The sequence below is a fragment of the Polyodon spathula genome, chromosome 14, assembly GCF_017654505.1.
Source record: "Polyodon spathula isolate WHYD16114869_AA chromosome 14, ASM1765450v1, whole genome shotgun sequence".
Taxonomy (NCBI): Eukaryota; Metazoa; Chordata; class Actinopteri; order Acipenseriformes; family Polyodontidae; genus Polyodon; species Polyodon spathula.
Window position 1 is genome coordinate 32,424,280 of NC_054547.1, and position 19,466 is coordinate 32,443,745.

At 36.3% G+C, this 19,466-nt stretch overlaps 2 protein-coding genes across 2 annotated transcripts in view; one reads left to right on the top strand and one right to left on the bottom strand.

Annotated features, from left to right (window-relative positions):
- Positions 1–13,553, bottom strand: part of LOC121326453 (sodium/hydrogen exchanger 9-like) — a 61,972-nt gene extending 48,419 nt beyond the window's left edge. The window contains exons 1-3 of the mRNA XM_041269725.1: positions 13,348–13,553; positions 7,434–7,511; positions 6,892–6,968 (exon numbers count right to left, since the gene is read on the bottom strand). Coding sequence (XP_041125659.1) covers positions 6,892–6,968; positions 7,434–7,511; positions 13,348–13,542 — 350 coding nt within the window. The 5' untranslated portion in view covers positions 13,543–13,553. The remainder of the gene's footprint in view (positions 1–6,891; positions 6,969–7,433; positions 7,512–13,347) is intronic.
- The window catches only part of LOC121326450 (divergent protein kinase domain 2A-like), a 35,869-nt gene continuing 23,945 nt past the window's right edge, over positions 7,543–19,466 (top strand). Inside the window, exon 1 of the mRNA XM_041269723.1 lies at positions 7,543–7,563. The gene's annotated coding sequence lies outside the window, so the exon portion shown is untranslated. The remainder of the gene's footprint in view (positions 7,564–19,466) is intronic.

A 19,466-nucleotide genomic window follows, 5' to 3' on the forward strand; every position in this document is an offset into this window, starting at 1 on the left:
AATATCTAGATGAAATGCTATTACCGATGTTTGTTACAAACAAGACTCTAGGAGAACTTCCCAGATTCATCATTTAGGGTGCCAGGAATGGTACTGATATTAATTCTTCTTGCTCAGAAAAAGAAACAAACATTGAGTGAACAAGGTCCTATGTGAGTGTTTCAAGTACTATGTGAAAAAACTGACAATGAACAAGTTGCAGGGTACCTTCAGCATCATTTTCACATTAATCAGTTTTCCATTAAATGGATAAGCTGAAATCAAAGCTTGACACTGGATGTGCACTCGAAACGCTCCATGCTTGATGGGACTTAATACAAATCAGCAAGACATTTAGACCCTCTGGTCTTCTTGTATATAACCAAAGCACTGGGTGACATGATTTTTTTTTTTTTTTTTTATTTTAAAATCAGAAAAGGATGATCCTAACGGTAATTTGACTAGAAATTGCATTCTATGTAATTGGAAAAACAGTCCCAATGCATCAATTACAGGCACTACTACTATGATACAAATTACATTTCATATACAGAGAGGTTCATAAGCAATCTTCCAAGCCTCTACTACAATTTAAATCTCATTTCTATGTTAATTCTGTTATATTAATGAAAAAACTCTTTATATCATACTGTATGTACAGCATGGGCTACAGTAATTCCCTTTTAGACATTGAGGCACTGAATTTGTTAACATTTCAATTAAGTGGTAAAAACCCTTCCAAAATTCTCAGTCCAATCAACAGTGTATACTGCAAATGAGGCAAAAACAACAATACAGCCTGCAGTGTAACTGAACTTATAATTGGTATAGTCTGTCCTGCTATACCTCATAGCATGCCAAGTACACAAGGTCAAATGCAATTTTCATATTACTTTGAAAGCATACTATATGTTTTGTCGGGTTCTTGTGTTCTATACCAGAAGGTTTGGTAAGTGTACCCCCAAGAGCATAAAGTTTCAAGAACACATTAAAATTAATTTGTATTGTAGGATATGGTATTAGAATGTGTGGATTAAGCAATTTACTTACTGTCTATTCATTGAAGAAAAAAAAAAAACAAATAAGGTCCACTGCATTTTCTCCTGATAAAAACAGCGAAACTGATCAAACCTAACATGGGCAGGTTCCACAGAAATGCATTGGGTAGCAAGTTGTATAGCTGTTTTTTCCTTGTGAATAAATTGCTACTTTAACTACAGCAAGAGGTTATCTCCACCTGTAACCAGTGGGATCAAAGTGAACACCTCTCTCAGGCCTCCAACTTAACATGGCTGAAGGAAGCTTCCTGGGGAACCTTTTTGAAGAATGGGGGGATATTTTAGATGTATTGACACAGGAATACATTGCTACTATTAAAATTCATTCAACCACTGTTTTTTTTTCAGTCACGATATAATATTTTAGTTTACAGCTCATGTGCACCACCTAGTGAAAAAAACCATGAACATAAACACTCCTTTTCTATAGTACCATATTCTTCTTCTTGATTATGTTTTATTTGTGCAATATATTACGTTCATGGAATCTGTACTCCCATTTGAATAGGAAGAGGAACTGAAGCCTGAATTAGTACAGTATTTGACAGCATCATAGTGCCTTCCACCACTGTGCTGGGAGATTGTGAGTTCCTTTTTATAAGGGAAGACTGCCCCCTTCTGAGTCATTCAGAAACATCACTTCCAGAAGCACTAGATACTTAATGGTGGACTCCCAGCAGCACTGCAAACCCCATCCCTTATATATATATATATATATATATATATATATATATATATATATATATATATATATATATATATATATATATATATATATATATCAAAGTTGTATCAGACAGTTGGTTAAATTAATTGATCATTAAAATAACTTATGTATGTATCCTTACTTTGATTTCAATCAAATACTATTCTATATTTATAGTTCATACAGAAGTACAGTATGGTTTGTATTATGTTAATGGTATAGAACATTATAAAGTGAATATTTCAACATTTACTTATGAAAAGAAAAAAAAAATCCTTTTATCTCATGGTGATTAAACAGAATGCACCTAATGAATATTCTTATAGATGACAGGATGTGGTTTAAAATGTAGAGATTCTTTACACATTCCATCTTTTTCTGTGAAAAAGAGTATTTGTACCACTTGCATACCCCTATACTCAGTGGGTTCCCTGACAAGTTTAAACAGATTGCCAGAGCTTGATATTGTGATAGATGTATGACAATTATATCAAGTTTACTGCCTACATTTTCTGTTAGGAAAAATGTGGTGGGAATCTGCAGTAAAAATGTATACATGGATACAACAGTATCTATCCACTGAGCGAAAGTGTGTCAAATCAGCAATCTTGCTCATTGTTACTCGCATTGAACTCAAATCACTGGATTAATGCACAAATCAGATTACGGATACAACACTGGAGTATAAAATATACTTGTGCGTCCACAGATCAAGGTTAAATGACTGCACATCTGTATTCCTTACTGTGCTATACAATACAGGTCCACGTCCCAATCTTTGCTGTGGGTGACAGATTTTAAACTAGAGCAACAAGCTTTTTAATTGAAACATCAGGGTCCGATTTTGATAGGTTGCTTTCACGATAAAGGTACACTTTTCTTTTGCCCCAAACGTGAGGAGTCATTCTACTGGATGAAAAAAATAGACATGAACAGCAAAAATAATATTTCATAGAATCCATAGGGAAAAGGTTAGGTAGCCCTGCTAATTATGAAACCGATATAGTAGTCTTGCTAGCTAGGCTACCTAGAAACTGTTTGAATCCTGTCTGATCAGAAACTAAATCTCCTCACATGGAAAGTGTTCAGGCTGCTTTCGGGCTAATCCCTTGTGAACATAAGTATACATCACAAGTGTGCCCTACATTGGCACTGCTCAGGCACAACAATCTGTCTTTAAAACAATTTCTGAGCAGCAGGCTTTCTTATTAACTGTAAGGCATTTTACAATTTACAAGGTCTTTTTATTTTAAGCATTTTAGAATTTGAGGAATTTTTATAGTAGTTAAATCTTAGTGTTTTTATTATTCCTTATACAACATTTGTACAGGTTCAGTTGTTACATTACTTCTATTGAAAATGTTTAATAGTATTTCCAAGCTTTTATGCGCATCTACTAGTTCTTTGCAATAGTTATGCTATGATTTTGACAGCCTACACCCTGTTCACACTTGCGGTTTAGGCCGGCCCTGGGTGGGTGAAATTTAGACCAGCTATTTGATGTGTTCTAAAGTACCAACGCTGCCTTAGGGCTGGCCTATCTGCTGTGTGAACCCAACGCAGGCCCTGGGCCGGCCTTAACGCATCAGTGCGGTGACGTACTTCAAACCACTCTCCTACTAGGTCGAGCGTAGTAGATCAAAACAGTGTCGGTTTTAAGTGGTAGCAGCTCGGACAATGCAGAAATGAACTCTTATCGGTCCATTTATTCAGCGCATCAGGTCCAATTTATTTTCACACCCTCCATTTTAAATATTTTTTTAACCCCCCCCCGGAGTAAAACAGGTTTAAAATGTACTGAATCGCAAAAGGACAGCCCTGCATCTCCAGCCGAGCCCCACCCCTTGTTCGCTGTATTTTTCACATACCTCTTTATAGACGTAGATACTCCCGATCACTCTTTTTATCGCCAAACTTCTCAATGCAAATCAAGTCATATAACAAGTCTATAACATCTCAAAAAGCTCTGCAAATGTCCATGGTCTTTAAGCGCTGGTTGCAGAAGCAGCTATCTCCTTTATGTCCGTGTTATCTCTGGTGAATACCTGCAAGTTTGTCCGAGAACTCTCAAATACTGAGCAGCAGGCCAGAAATAACCCACCACGGATCTTGGATTTTATGGAACTGACAGCGATCTTCAGCCCGTTAAATAGCAATGGGGAATGCACTGAATACACTGACACTTGACGATGATGGTGCTGGGTCAGTCATGTATGGTAAGTAGTTCTTCATCGTACAGCTTTCATTGAAATGATATTTCATTGAAACTTGCGCTCTCTCTCGCGCTCCGTGTGTGTGTGTGTGTGTGTATATATATATATATATATATAATATATATATATATATACACACACACACACACACACACACACACACACTTCAGATTGTAGCTAAGATTGTAAACCTCTATTGATAAATAATGCATACAATGTTGCATATTAAGTCACCGTTAATATAATAATCTGTATTGCGATTAATGTAATGTACACATCCTCGTTTGCTGCATTAACGCATGATCCAACACGATCGTTTCTTTCCACAGTAACCGACTGTACTGTCAACACACGCCTTTATCGTATCTTATGCAATAAGTACAGTACCAACAGTGTTGCAAAAAGTAAGGTTGCCATATTACGACTGCAAATTTCCTAGCTCAATCTCTTGTTGACTTCCGGGAATGCGTGTGTTTACGTCACTGTTTACATTCCCGACAAGCTCTTTAGGCTTCCTTTTCAGCCACATATGTGAACGCACTCAGGCCCCCTAAAACCTCAACTGTGAACGGAAATTTTGAGGTGGCCCAGAGGCAGCCCAAGGTTGACTCAGCAAGTGTGAACGGGGCGCTAGTGTTTTCACTCACTTACACCTGTAGACCTATGCACAAACTGCGGGACACTTTACTGATGTCCTTCTGGCTATCTGTCATTAACAACTGTCTTTTATACTGTACTTTGTTCTGTGCTGTGATATTTCTCACTGGTGAGGATTTTCAATATTATTATATAGTCAGGTAACAGACCATCTTCCTACAACAGGAGTGACAACAGCTCTCTCAGGCCTCCAACTGAACATGTCTGCAGGAAGCTTCCAGGGGAACCTTTTAGAAGAATGGGGATATTGATTTTCGCTAAATCCATATTGTTCTTTTAATTCATTCAGTAAAACTCATAGCTTCATTAGATCAAATGCAGTTAATAGAGGCGTTGCGCTATGCTTTCATCTCTGGAGTGTGTACATCTTTCTTTGTACTGTGAAATTACTGTTTAAGTAGCTTTTAAACTATACAGGAGGGATGAACATGCAGCGCATTACAATTAGAGACACGAGAGAGCAAGAGCCACATTCTGAAAATGAACATGTAAGAAAACCATTAAGGTCTTTAAGTGCGTCACTGTATATGACTCATTTATTGTAGTCTTACCAATTGTGGGAGTATGCGCTGGCAATCTATGCAAAGGCTATCTGCATATGTCCTGTTTTTATTAAACTTTACATAACATACATGCTTGCACCCTAATCTATATAACAAACTAGAAGGTCTTTATGTCCCCTTCAGTTTGGTCTTAACTCCTACAGGAAACAGTCTGAAACACTATACAGTTTTTTGCTGTCAGATTCTCGACAGTATCCACAGAGGACCAACTATTTCCAAAAGATTACTGGAACTACATATTTCTTAAACTAAACCTTTTGAAGCCATGAAATAAAAGCTGGAACAATTAAATGGACACTGGAACTATAGAGAATGTCTTTGTATACAGTGGATTGGTTTATTGGAAATTCTCAAGCAGCAGTGGTCAGCTGCAATTGACTGAAATGTATTTGTTAGAGTTCTGTTTCCTTGCATTATTATTATTATTGCTATTATTATTATTATGATACAAGTAAATGTTATAGTCTTTGAGCATTGTGTTTTAAAAATGTGTATCCTTTTGTTTAACAGAATTCAGATGTTGTGTAGGGGAACAGTGGAGCCAAGTAGTAAGTGCAGGGACTAGCATGGGATTGGGAACCACACACTTAAGCTGGAATAAGTGAAACTCAGCACCGCCAGACAGATTTTTTTAGTTTTGTTGCTATCATGGATTATGCTTCTTGGAGGGCCTTTTGTTATTTTTATCTTATTTTTCACAATTGTTCTTGACTGTCTTTAATCGACAAGGAAAACATAAGACGATGGAGGCAAAGTCTCTGGTACCCTGTGCAGAAAGAAACCGAGGCAATTAATGTATGCTGAGGCCCCTGCTGGCCTGTGCTCAATCTTTAATAAGAGAAAAAGAACAGGAAACCAATGGAGAATTCTTTCCGCCTCCAGTCCAGCTGTCTCACGTTACTAACAGAGTGAGAGCAGCTTGTACAAGGGTAGGGTGTGTGTGTGTGTGTGTGTGGAGCGGGTAGAATTCAAGCTTTGTTAACATACTCAACAACACACATGGAAATACAAAAGAGCTATCAATTCACCAAGTACAATTTGGATGAACAGTCCTATACAGTGTATCCTCAGATTCTCACAATTTCAAAAATGATGATAGCATAATTTCATCACGATTGGATCAGCTTTACTCATGTTAGACAGACAAGCATCTTCTTATAAAACCAGACCCAATACTCTCCTAACCAACTTTCACCACAATTTGTTACAATTGGCAATTGGGAGTTTTATTAGATGTAGACCTCTCATTAAGCATTAAGGTTACACCACTAATTCTCCACTACCTTTCAAGTTTATCCAATTGTAAGTTAATTACGGATTACATATTTCTATATATGTACCTTAACTTAATCATAAATTGTAATGTAAAAGTTGTAAGAAAGTCAAGCAGTCAATGCTTAGCCTAGTGCCTTAATGAGTAGGGATCATTCAAAACAATTAGTTTATAGTAACTGTGTTTTTGTTTCTTTTTTTGTGTAGGGTTAAATACAAGACTGATAATGATGGATGGATGGAACTTCACCCGATACTCTATCTAGCACCACCACAATACATACATATTAGTTAATTAGCGGGTTTGCTCTTTGGAGTGGAGTTATCTTTCCTAGACCTATATACAGATCTGCAATGTTATTTTAGTTAATATTTAAATTCTAGTCAATTACATGTTGATTTGCATCTGTGTTCTCTTATCAGTGTGAATAGTAAATACTCACCCAATGACAATGCAGGAGATGACTGTCCCGAAAAAGGCATATGTTAACACTGACCCAAAGTTATGAAAGAAGGGCCTCTGTAAAAATAAAAAGCAGTATAACGATGAACTGAACATTCACATGCATATATCCAGTACAACATAACAATCTGCAGCCACAGTTCACTCTGGGGATGATTGAGGTTGGAGTTCTCCAGCTAAATTGGCCTGTTCCTACTGGGCAATCACAAACTCAATATTACGACTTAAATTAGAGAGAAAGGGCTAGAGAAGCCACTAATCCCCTTGCAACTCTGCCAGTGCCTGCTTCTAATTAGCAACCAACAGTGACAATGAATAAGAAAATCGCCTCTCGCTCTTTATACACAATCACTGCAGTGGTAAAAGAGGGAAGTGACCCCAAGAAGCATACACTGCTGATGAAACTTGTAGAGAGCTTTGGAAATCACATGCAAGACATTCAACCAGGATGCAAGTGCAGAGGGCCACTGCAACCAGAAAAAAAAGCTATTACAAGAACACAGTAACAAAAAGTAATCTTACCTTGTCTAAACTGTATGCTGCATTAAATATTATTGGTGGTAATAAAATATTGAAGAACACTTCTGGATCAAATGTCAACTGCCGAGAGAGAAAAGAGGAATGGTCATTATTATTATTATCATCATCATCGGTAAGTCACAAATCTTTCTCTTAGGTTAAACAGTTATTTAAATAATGACAATAAATGATTAAACTGTTTCTAAAACTTAAAAAAGCTGTAATGAACTGAAGACTTGATTTAATGAATCAATTATTCCTTACTAAAACACCCCTAGCTTTGTGAATAGGGGCCCATTCTTTACATTTATAGTAAAAAGGATATACAGGTGCATGTTACACCATATTGTATTTGCAATGTAACTTCAGTTTACTGTCATGCTTATACAGTAATGTACCATTACAATAGTTAATTGTGGGTTGTTTTTCAATGCTTTACCATATTTCTGTGTAAATTTGTATTATTGCCTTTGCTTTACCATTGTGATTTGACCATACCTTGCTAAATGTTTCTATATTTAACAGCTTTTGCAAGAAGTTGTTAAGTAGTGAATCTCAACTAAAACAGACCATTACCGTAATCACACAACATCAGGTACCAGAACATTAGAGCATGATAATATAGACTTATGTGATTCTGACACCGGCACACTGCAAACCACTTTGCCACAGTGATACAATGCCTTTAGTAGGGTTATGTACATGCTAATGGCATGGTATGACTGATGTATGCTTTTTATTCTGTTTGTAATGAAGACATGTGTTCTGTCAAAGCAAAAAATATATATACACACACAATGGGTTACAATGGGTTCAAACAACGGTGCTATGTGAGATCCTTTTCTCTAACACTGCAGGAAAAAAATGGATGGGACACTTTTGTTGCTGTGAACTGGCAAGAAATGAATGAAGTTATTCAGAAATTCAAAGATGCAATTACAGAAACAGGATATATCTTCAGTTACCAGACAGAATATGAGAAATCTGCTCAGACACACTGAATAAAAACATTTCAACAAGAAACTATGTTAAAAACAAAGGTCAGAGGAATAATGTTTCAAATGTGATGAACACCAAAAGGATCCATTGAAGTGTGGGAGTTAAAGATTTATTTAGGAACTCTTTTTTTCAATCACATCCCTTTTGTTAATTGTATTTTTCTACCAGGCGCAAGATGTTCGGCACTGCAACCTATATCTACAGAGTGCAGTAGAATATTTACCACATACACACACTCCATATTCTTTCAGCTGTTTCCATGGAAACTCAGGGACATCAACATTTACAGCACTGCATTTAAAAAAAAAGCACAAGCACAAATGTAGACATGAGAGGAGAATCTACATACTTACTGAAAACAATAGATTGTTTTCAGTGATTTAGATTGTTTGGTCAGAGTTGTTCAAAAGGAAGACAGTTAGCGTTAAAAAAAAAACCCAAAACAAAAAAAACTTTTGCTTGGTCTTTTCTGGTTGTTGGTCAAGCAATGACTACTTGCCAACTAAAATAGTGTTAGATCTGGGTTAAACAATGCTTGGTATATCAGTGAAATAATATTTAGAATGCAAGCATACAAAAAACATTGTAAGCCTCTCTAAATTCCCTTACACTGGTATTACAATGACTATATTTGGGTAAATTGTAACTGGATAATATTATTTGCACTGCAGCACTTTTTAAAGAAATTAAAACTCTCATTGATCTCTACTTAGAGCTGTTGCATTTGGTTAAATTATTGCAACACAGATGCAACCAACTACTGGGTTTTGCAACTTTCCTTCCTGTTACTGACCACACAGTTTGGCAGAGGAGAACCTGCAAGGTGCTGGGCTGACAGGACTAATAAGACAGATGGTATCTGTTGAAAGAGCAGACACTGAAAAGCAAGAGGAAGATGCCAACAATGCTGTAGTTCTTTCTACAGCAAAAACACATATTGCTGAATTTCTTGGAGATTCTGTGTGCAAAACTGCTAATGAGACAATTATTAAAGGAAACATCTGATGTCTGTCAAGCGGACGACAAATGCTTATATCTGTTGCATTACACAGGTTTGAAAGAAAATTCTTGCTGCCTTTAAGTCTGGGATCTGAACTAGATAGCTCTTTGGATGTGGGCTTCCTGGAAGGCAAAAATAAATAAGCACTAATGATCCTTCCTCTACAAATTCCAGTATGCACAGGCAGATCCCAAATGTACCCGTGTGTGGTTCCTGAATGCACACCATTTGTACATCAAAGCACATTATCAATATCTTAGCATTAGATGAAAACCAGTATATTGCGATATTCAGACAATACAGTAACCGGTATCTGAACAATGACTAGTATTTTTGATTAAACTGATTCAGGGAAACGTCTACTGGAAAATGTTATCTCGCGATATAATTACTTCCTGTGAGAACTCATAATGTGAGCACAAAAGAAAATATGGCAGAAGCACACTGAGCTGCTTAAATTATGCAAAGTCACATGTATGGAATAATTTCCTAATAAAATCTAAAAAGTATGGCTGTTTAAATCAAGCATTTGGTTATTTTTTTTACTTTTTGTCAAACATTTTTTCTCTATTCCTTTTGATTATGAGATAATCTCCAGCGCAGAACTTCCATCACCACAACACCTTGTACAGTATACACATCCTTCCCGTCTTCAATCACCATGATGCCCTGTATAGTATATTACGTCCTCTCCCTGTCTTCAATCACCATGATGCCATGTATAGTATATCACATTCTCCCCATCTTTTTTTCTGGAGCTCTGCATTTAACAAAATTACAAATTACACAAATGCTCAGTTATTATTTATTCGTCACCAATTTTAATTGTTTTTAAATTTATTTTCAAAGACTATCTTACACTATATTCTGAATACCTTTTTCCCCCCTGTACCTACCGCATTTGATCTCATTTTAAAAAAAGAAAAAAAAAAAAAAAAAAACCACAACAGCACTGCAAGTTGTGAGAAATAAATAGTTTATAACATTCCTTACCAGTATTTTTAATTTTTTTAAATAAATGTGTTGGACATAAATACAATGCGATATATATATTATATATGATATATATATATATATATATTATATATCTATATATATATATATATATATATAATAGGAATTACTTCACAAGTGTTGAGTGTAACGGGGAAATTCTTATAGGGTTCTGAGTCTTTAACTAAAATTTCGTGAAAGTGCGATTTCAATTACTTGTGTGAAAACAGAAATGTTTGTTGGACAAAACAAAACAGAAATAAACACCTAGCTCCCTCTTGGAGCTCTGGCTAAGCCGTTTACCTGCCACACAAAAACTCAAACTCACGTTCCACACAATACCTTCCTTTGATACAACTGCTCGCACGCACGCACGCACGCACGCACGCACGCACGCACGCACGCACGCACGCACGGGGCTCTTTCTTCAGTAGCCTCTAGCAGACTGGCTGCCTCTCAAATACCCTGCACCTGGCTTCAATTTACAATTAGCACCAGGTGCAGGGGATTAACTAAACAATCAAAACAATTAACACAATCACAAAACCCTTAGCCCATTCACCCACAAGTGCATTTTCACATGTTTAGCAGGGAGGATTTTAACCCCCTCCCTGCTATCTTACTAATATATATATATATATATATATATATATATATATATATATATATATATATATATATATATATATATATATATATATATAAAAAAATTTTAAAAGCAAGGTCAGTCATTTATTCCAAAAACCCGGGTCTCTGCACTGACAGATAGTCATAGGATGCAAGACAAAAAACATGTTTAATTTAAAATGGAAATAAATATATTATTTATAAAACAAATTTTAAAATGACATTTAGAAATAATTTTTTTTAGAGAATTTTAAATAGCTTTCAAACCAGCACTGCTTTTCTATCTTTCATACTTCAGAGGATCCAACTAAAATGAGTTACTGGGCATTTAATTTATCACTCTAATACTTTAAATTCCACAAAAAAACAACAAAAAAACCCAGTTTATTTATGTAGATTTATTTTGGTAGCAAAATAATCAGCATCATTCGGTGTTGAATTTCAATATGTATTGCAATATATAGCATTATTGTCTTAAGTATTGCAATATAGATCCTCAGTCCCAATACCCACCCCTACTATTAATGCATAGTAAAGGTAGGAACCTATTTAAATAACAATACAGCTGCAGATAAAACCATTATTAACATCTTTAATTACATACTAGTGATTTAATATAGGAAACACACTTTATGGATTCATCATAATGGTCAGTATATACTCCCTACTGTACGTTGTCACATTTAACTAGTTTGACATGCGGTTGCTTTGAAGACAGGAAGACAACCTTGATCAAATGCTTCTCTGACTTTATTTTGGTCACTGGAAATGCAATTAACACAGGCCCTGGTTTTGGCAGACAGTGCAGTCTTCAAACAAACATAAAATAATTTCCAAGGCTCGTCACGATTTATATAGCAGATATTAACTCCAAGTAGAACACCAATGCCACAACTGTAATTGTTTTCTTTTATCATTATAATAAAAAATATATATATAGGCTACTATTTGTAATCTACCAGAAGGCACAAGACAATACCGCTACATATAACATTTGCAATAAAGATTAAATACTTAGCAAGTAATAAAAAAATAAGCAAATTACCTTACTATGCTTTTTTGTAATGGTATAACTATGGGATTCTGAAGTGCTCTAGCTCCTAATTACCTCCTAAACCAAATGGCAGTAAAGTAAATCAGAATGCACATTTTAGTATCCAACTCCCAAAAGTGCTGCATTTAATGGAATAACTATTGCAATGAAATCCTTATCTTTCAAAGTAATACCCATCTGGAAGACTTGCTTAATGATTTTTATGTGTTCTTGGACACACAGGTACGCTGCAAGGTCTTTTAAAACCTCTCAATTGGAATATGAACGTGACTTCTCTGTTCCATGCAGATGAGCAGCCCATGTTATTAAGAAGTGCACAGCCCGTCCTTAGGGAATCGCGAGGTTCATTTTCTCAGACACCATGCTACAATTGTAATTAATAAATGAAGCATGTCTACTACAGTAAAGCAATTGTTAAGATAAATCACAATGTGCCATGTTATACAATATATATATATATATATATTATAGTATATCTGATGAGCAAAAGGTTAACACTTATTAAACATTTGCCTCTACAATACTGACACATACACAATAATCACCTTGTTTAATAAAGTCTAACAATATCCTGCTCCTGGATACATTTAAAAAAATATATTATTACTGGTATTATTTGTGGTTGGTTTTTATTTGTTAAAAAATAAAACACAGAGCAAACCAGACTCATAGTACTCATTTAATTTCAAGACACCTTGTAAAAACAGGCGTTGGCTTTGCAGGTCAGCTTCCTCTTGCAGAGATACAAAGTATAACTACATGATAAACAGGATGCCAGAGGTTTACACAGCACCACAGTGCAAGCTTCAGTCATTCAGGCTTTGGAGACTTCTTAACCCTTTCTTCTTTATGAAAACACGTTTGTTGTAAGAATTCCCTGAATCCTATCTGATACATTTTATACAATACTGTTGCTAGGGCTGCGTTCTGTTGATCTAAACACAAGATCTCAATTCCTCTATTCAAATCATTCATAATTCCAATGGTGCATAGGGGTCTGTGTACTGCATATCCTGTCAGTAAGGAAGAGTCGTATTTTCTGCTCATGCTCAACTGTGCTCAAGGAGCACTGCATAGGTTTACACATAAACTGAGAATGGGAAAGGCTGTCAAGATGGGACAAAAAATCTGCATATTCAAAACTAGGGTGCAGATCTAGGAATAACCACAGGTACACCATAAAAAGAAAAACAATATGCAATAACTATGTTAGTTGTGAACACCAGCTACAGTGAAGATCCTACCTTTTGGAGCATCTTATTTCCCTGATGAGCTTTGACGTTGTCGTTGGCGACCTCTCCTGCGTACTGATACTCAAACACTTGATATGACAGGTTAATCATCAGCGTTGCTGGAGCGGTCTGGAGGTTCCCACAGCTATATATCAGAGTACTTTGAGGGATTGAAGGTGAGGTTCCATATCGTAAAACTGCACCCATTATTAACCCTAAATAGAAAATATATTTTGGAAAATGGTGGTAAAACACTAGTACTGGCCTAAAAATTATGTAAAAAAAAAATTATATAAAGTGCTAACCCAACTCAATATTTGATCAAATTTTGAAAGAATCCTGTTTCGTGGGCAGCTCTGGGTCAAAACACAAGTAACATTTGTAAAAAGATAAACATGCCTGTAGTTTTATAACTGTAGTTTCCTAATTCGACCACAAACGGTATGCAGTGCTTCCCCTAGATGTGGAGTTTAAAAACGTTTTTTTAGTTTACCTGAGGCCCACCTGTTCACAGCTGCATCAGGCACTGCAGCCCACTATTAGCACTTAGTAAGAAACATTACAAATTTAAAACAAACAAACTAATAAATAAATAAATAAACTTAATCTAAATTGTTATTTTTTCGTTTGAATCTCATTCTTTCTTCATTGGTATTTTATTGTTGCATTTCGTTATTAAATACAAAAATAAAAAATACATTGAATACATTTCAATATAATTTTGAAGTTTCTTTCATTGTGTAGTGTTATAATAGAAGGAGGGGTCGCTATTACTTAGCCGCCCCTTGATATTCTGATATATTTCTGTCTAAAAATAATAAAAAGCTCATTGTAAAACGCTGACACCTCGTACAGGTTACACATGATTCACACCTATGGTGTTCCAAACTAGAGGCACGCTATATTCAGACATGTTTATTATTTATCGTTCGAGTCAAGGGTTTCTTATGGTTATTGTATTCTTTGCTTATCTGTATGGGTTATACACATGTATATCTATCTCCATATATTAATAGGCGCAAAACAGTTACATTATCTACACGTTAAGTACGGAAAAGATGCTAGACGGGGTCGGCGCTCCCTACGACCCTGTAACACTACACCCCTGGTTTCTTTGATTACATAATGTCAAATAAAATATCTCAATTACGTTCGTTTTTTGTTAGGTTTTTATTTATTTATTTATTTTTTAATGTCTCAGTACTTACATTGTTTTGTCATAGCTGTACACTGCCCCCCTTGCCTTCATAACAATGCACTACATATTTACATACATTTGCATAATTTATAGTGCTAATTGATAAAAAGGTAAATAAATTCAATGGATCGATATAAGAAAAAGTGCAGCATCAGCTACCAGTTAAACTACCAGTAAGAATAACTTTGCAGGGCAGTTAAAACAACTGTCTAAAATAAATACATAAATAAATAAATAAATAAACATCTTCTCAGTGCACTTTTACTTACCATACAACATTGCTCCACCGGTTTCATGCAAAAGTCTAACTCTGCGTTGTCTAAACAACCAAATAGTCATTATTGTAAGGATCAGCAAAACATTAAATATAAGCAAATCCGCGGTTTCCCGGCGATGCATGTGATCTTCAGGACTTATCAGTCTTTCCATTTTGGAAAAAAACTACAGTATTAATAAAAAAATGTAAACATTTACAACATGTGACTTAGTAATGTGAAATTTGAATTACCAGTCCTAGTCACCAAGATGCACTGCAATTCAGCCAGACAGTTCGTTACTAGGGAAGAAGACGGAGGCAGCATGCAGCACGGAACTCTGGGAATTGCTGTCCATAGCGCATCACGAACCCGTTTATATGGGGTGTTAGAACTACAATTCCCAAGAAAATAGCTGAACACGCTGAAAGTTGTGTGAACGAAAAGTGCGATACATCTGTTTGGAACTTGTCTGCTTGCATGGTTGACATTTAAATTGTTTTAATGTAAGATATAGCTTAAGTCCCATCACACTGGCATGTTCTACCCGTTTCAGGACCCGATGTTATGCGGGTTTGGTACTTCACACTGCTTTTGATAAACACTGCACAGCAGGAGTATCAATGTCCCAGAAGAAGCATGTTACAGACACTTCTGTCCAAGCTTCTCTCAGTCACGGGCCCAAATGTTGATTAGAGCAAATGCTTCTACATCCCTGCTGTAATCTGGCTCATGCTGTGTCTCAATCAACAAAAACATGGCTAAACAGAATAAACAGAAATGTTCCTTGCGGAAGTGAAACCTTCACGCAGGCGTGGCTGTTTGTTATTCCATCAGCACGCGAATGGCCGTCATGCATTTTGTCTCACTCAATCCGGGTCAAAGTGTGTCGACCCAGATCCTGAGGTGGGTTGCTGGGACCCGGGTCAACCCAGGTCTGTGGTTTGTGGTCTGTGGTTCTACTATGTAGAATTGTAACCCGGGTAGCTATATTTTAGCTTCTTCCATTTACTTCTTTCATATGAACCCTGTTCTGCTGTTCCTAGAACTCAGTGACCAATAGGCTTGCAGTTTACTTTGCTTAACCTTATACTGACATTCCTTGACAGTAGAACAATGGTCATCAATGGCCTATCACTGACATCTCCAGGTAAAGTTTGCAATTTGAAAATCCCCAGAGTTTTCCTGAGCAGCAACACTTTCTGTACCAAACCTATAATGTTGATTTACATCACTACTGAATACAAATCAGTGTAATTTTAAATGTACAGCTGATTATAGTAGCCAGTAGTCTTATAGTTTCTAATGGGGCCATCCACAAATCTTTACTGAGGACCACAGTCAGTCACAGTTTTCCTACACTTTATAGATGTATCTACTCTATACACATTTGTTTCAAAATAATGAACTCCGTGGTATTTAATGGCATTAATGGAAACAGCAACACATCCTGGTTTATATGACAACTGACAGCAACATTCACTGTTTAAAGATAGTACAACTAAATTGGGTGTTTAAATGCAAACATTGAAGAACTATATCAAACACCAAAAACATTGTTGCTGCAGCAGGTTGTCTATTGCTCAAACAAAGTGTTTAGGAAGTCATTGTTGTGATGGGCACAGCAAGAAGACATATAAAAATGTCAAAAAACATTTCCATGTCTCCATGTGGTATTTAATGCCTCCCATTCCCCAAGCACTCGATTTACAAGGAAAGTGAAATTGACAACCAAGGTGATTTATGCATGTATTCTTTTTACACTGAAAATAAATGAATACAGGCATACAAGTCTGACACAAGGCATAGCAAAGAGTATGAAGTACTAAAGATAAGGCAATATGAGATAGGAAAGGGATTGAACAAGTTTATTATCTGTCACACACACTTCAAACAAGTGTTGCTAAAGCTGCTGGAAGTTATCAAGCTGTTAGGGGATGTTCTGGTAATCAGTGGATGCTCTGTATCATGCTGCATACATTCTTTTGTTGAAACAGCAACAGAAAGGTTGTCTGGATCAACCATTAATCTTTCTCATAGAGCCAGCGCACCAGTCAAAAACAGAAGAGACATGCTTATTTTACAAATTCAGTGATTTTCTAAAAGTAAGGGTGAACACTTATGTAGCAGCAGGGAATAACCAATGTACGTACAGGAGATGGCATATTCTGTCTTTCTGTAGATGATATGTGATGCTTTGTTACATTTAGTAATGTTTGTGTTAGTCCTGGTGAAAAAGTATTTAGATAACGAATGGTCTGTATTCACAAAGCTTTAAGGTTTAAGCTCATAAGATTTAAGCTTTAAGCTCATGAGGTATTTTAAGAATGTTTTTTCAAAGTCTATTTTTATGAATTAAATCAAGTTTGATATTTATTAAACTATTCTTTACTGTTGCTTCTGAATCCTTCAGGAATACACCAAATTGCTGTAGGTAAACTAAATGAATTGCTAATGCTGTAAAGACACACCTATGCAGGACTTCTAAATATTCTGATAATTTTTTTAGAATTTCATAATATTATATATATATTATACTAGATATATATATATATATATATATATATATATACTCCTACAAACAGAAATCGTTAGGGATTCAAGTAGGCCCCATTGATCTTTAGCCCCTTATTTTCCCAATCCAGTGTTTGGAAAATGTCTTCTAGGGTGACCTTGAAGAACTTGGGGAAGTATCTCCTTGATGAACTCTTTTTTCAATCTTGATTTTGTCGCTGTTTTTATGGAGTCTTACTGTGGATGTTGCATTCTTGTATATGGTGCTGATCAAGTCTCTACGTTTTCTCAATTCCTTGTTTTTTCAGAGAGCTTAATGCAGATCTTGTGCAAACAAAGTCAAAAGCTTTTTCATAGTCAATGAATCCCTAGCAAAGTGATAATTCATACTTGTTGCTGGTTTGAATCACTTGCCGTACAACTTGAAGATGATCCATTGTGCTAAATCCGCTGCTGAATCCTCCTTGCTCATTTGATTGTGCCGAGTCAGATCTATCTTGAGATCTGTTGGTGAGTATCTTGGTAAAAATGTGTAGATTATAGGAAGTAAGCTAATAGGTGTTTCGTTCTTAAAGGCTTCTTTATGTCCTTTCTCATGTAAAGTATCACTGATGCATGCTCCAGTCGTTTGGCATTTTTTTTTGCTTAATACAGTCTTTAAAACTATAATTTGCTGACGACATCCTCATATTTACAACGTGCCCAGAAGAATTACAAACAAGAATACAAGAACTACATGAGGCTAGCATCAAAGCGGGTTTAAAAATGACCCTGAAGAGGACTCAAGCCATGTTCAATAAATATACCACTCTACAGGCAATTGAAGTCAATGGGATCAAGCTTGAATAAGTCAATAACTATGCATACTTAGGCCAGTTAGTTTCAGAAAAGGAAAACCAAATGTGCAATATCAACAGAAGAGCAAACATCATCTGGAGTGCCTTTGGAAGATTAAGCATGGTTCTGAAAGGGAAACTAAGAAAGTCTTCAACCAATGCAGGCTGCCAGTGCTAACTTACGAATGTGAAACCTGGACCCTCAATGCAAAAATAACTAAAAAATTACACTCAACAGATGCATGCTGGGAATAACAAGAAGAGACAGGAAAAGGAAGGTATGGATAATGGATAAGAGCACAAACAATAGTATTCAATGTCATTATAAGAGTGAAAAAACTGAAATGGCAGCAGGTCGGACATGTACCAAGAAGAAAAGACCATCGCTGGAATAAGGAGATACTAGACTGGATCCCAAAGCAACCAAGAAGAAGACCTCCAGGAAGATGGCAAGATGAAATTAGGAAACACGCCGGAGCAACATGAGGGACGCAGCAGATAGGCTTCTGTGGAAGAATCCTGGGGAGGCCTTCATCCAGCAGTGTATTGAAAAAGGCTGCTGCTACTGCTGATGATATATATAAATTGGTGGTTGGAAATTCTTCCCTCTGGGCAATCATTTTCCACTATAGCCCTCTTTACTGTTGCTGAAACTTTCAAACACACAAACGTCTTTTCATTTAGTCTAAATAAACAGTGACAGCACTACAGTAAAAGCAGCTGTCACTGAGACCATTAAGTTGTGTTTTGCACCACATTTACAGGTAGAAATAAACAAATGAGACTGACTTGCACTGTTACATTAGAGTTTGTATAGCCTTGATACATAATCGACTGATTTGAATCATCTAAACAGTGGCAGATCCACTGAGACCCCAGAGCCCTTGACTTATAGCAAAGATCCTCACTGAAACAGACCAGCCACCATACAAAGAGCCCAACCTAATGGGGAGACCTGTGGTCACCAATCAATCCGAGTCAGTGGTCATAATAATATATCAGTTCAAACTAAAAAAGCAACAAACAAGATGCATTTTCTCACAAATCTCCCTAGAAACATACAGGTAGTGGACAAAAAAATGGAAACATCTGGGTAAATGAGGGACACCAAGTATATTGAAAGCAAGGGCTTCCACACAGGTGTGGCTCGTGCATTAATTAAGCAAATAACATCCCAACATGCTTAGGGTCAGGTATAAAACTTCTGGACAGGCCTGGTTGCCTATAATTATGGCTAGCATGGCTAAAAGAGAAGACCTCAGTGACTTTGAAAGAGGGGTGATTGTTGGAGCGCGTTTGGCAGGAGCTTCAGTGACCAAGACAGCTGAA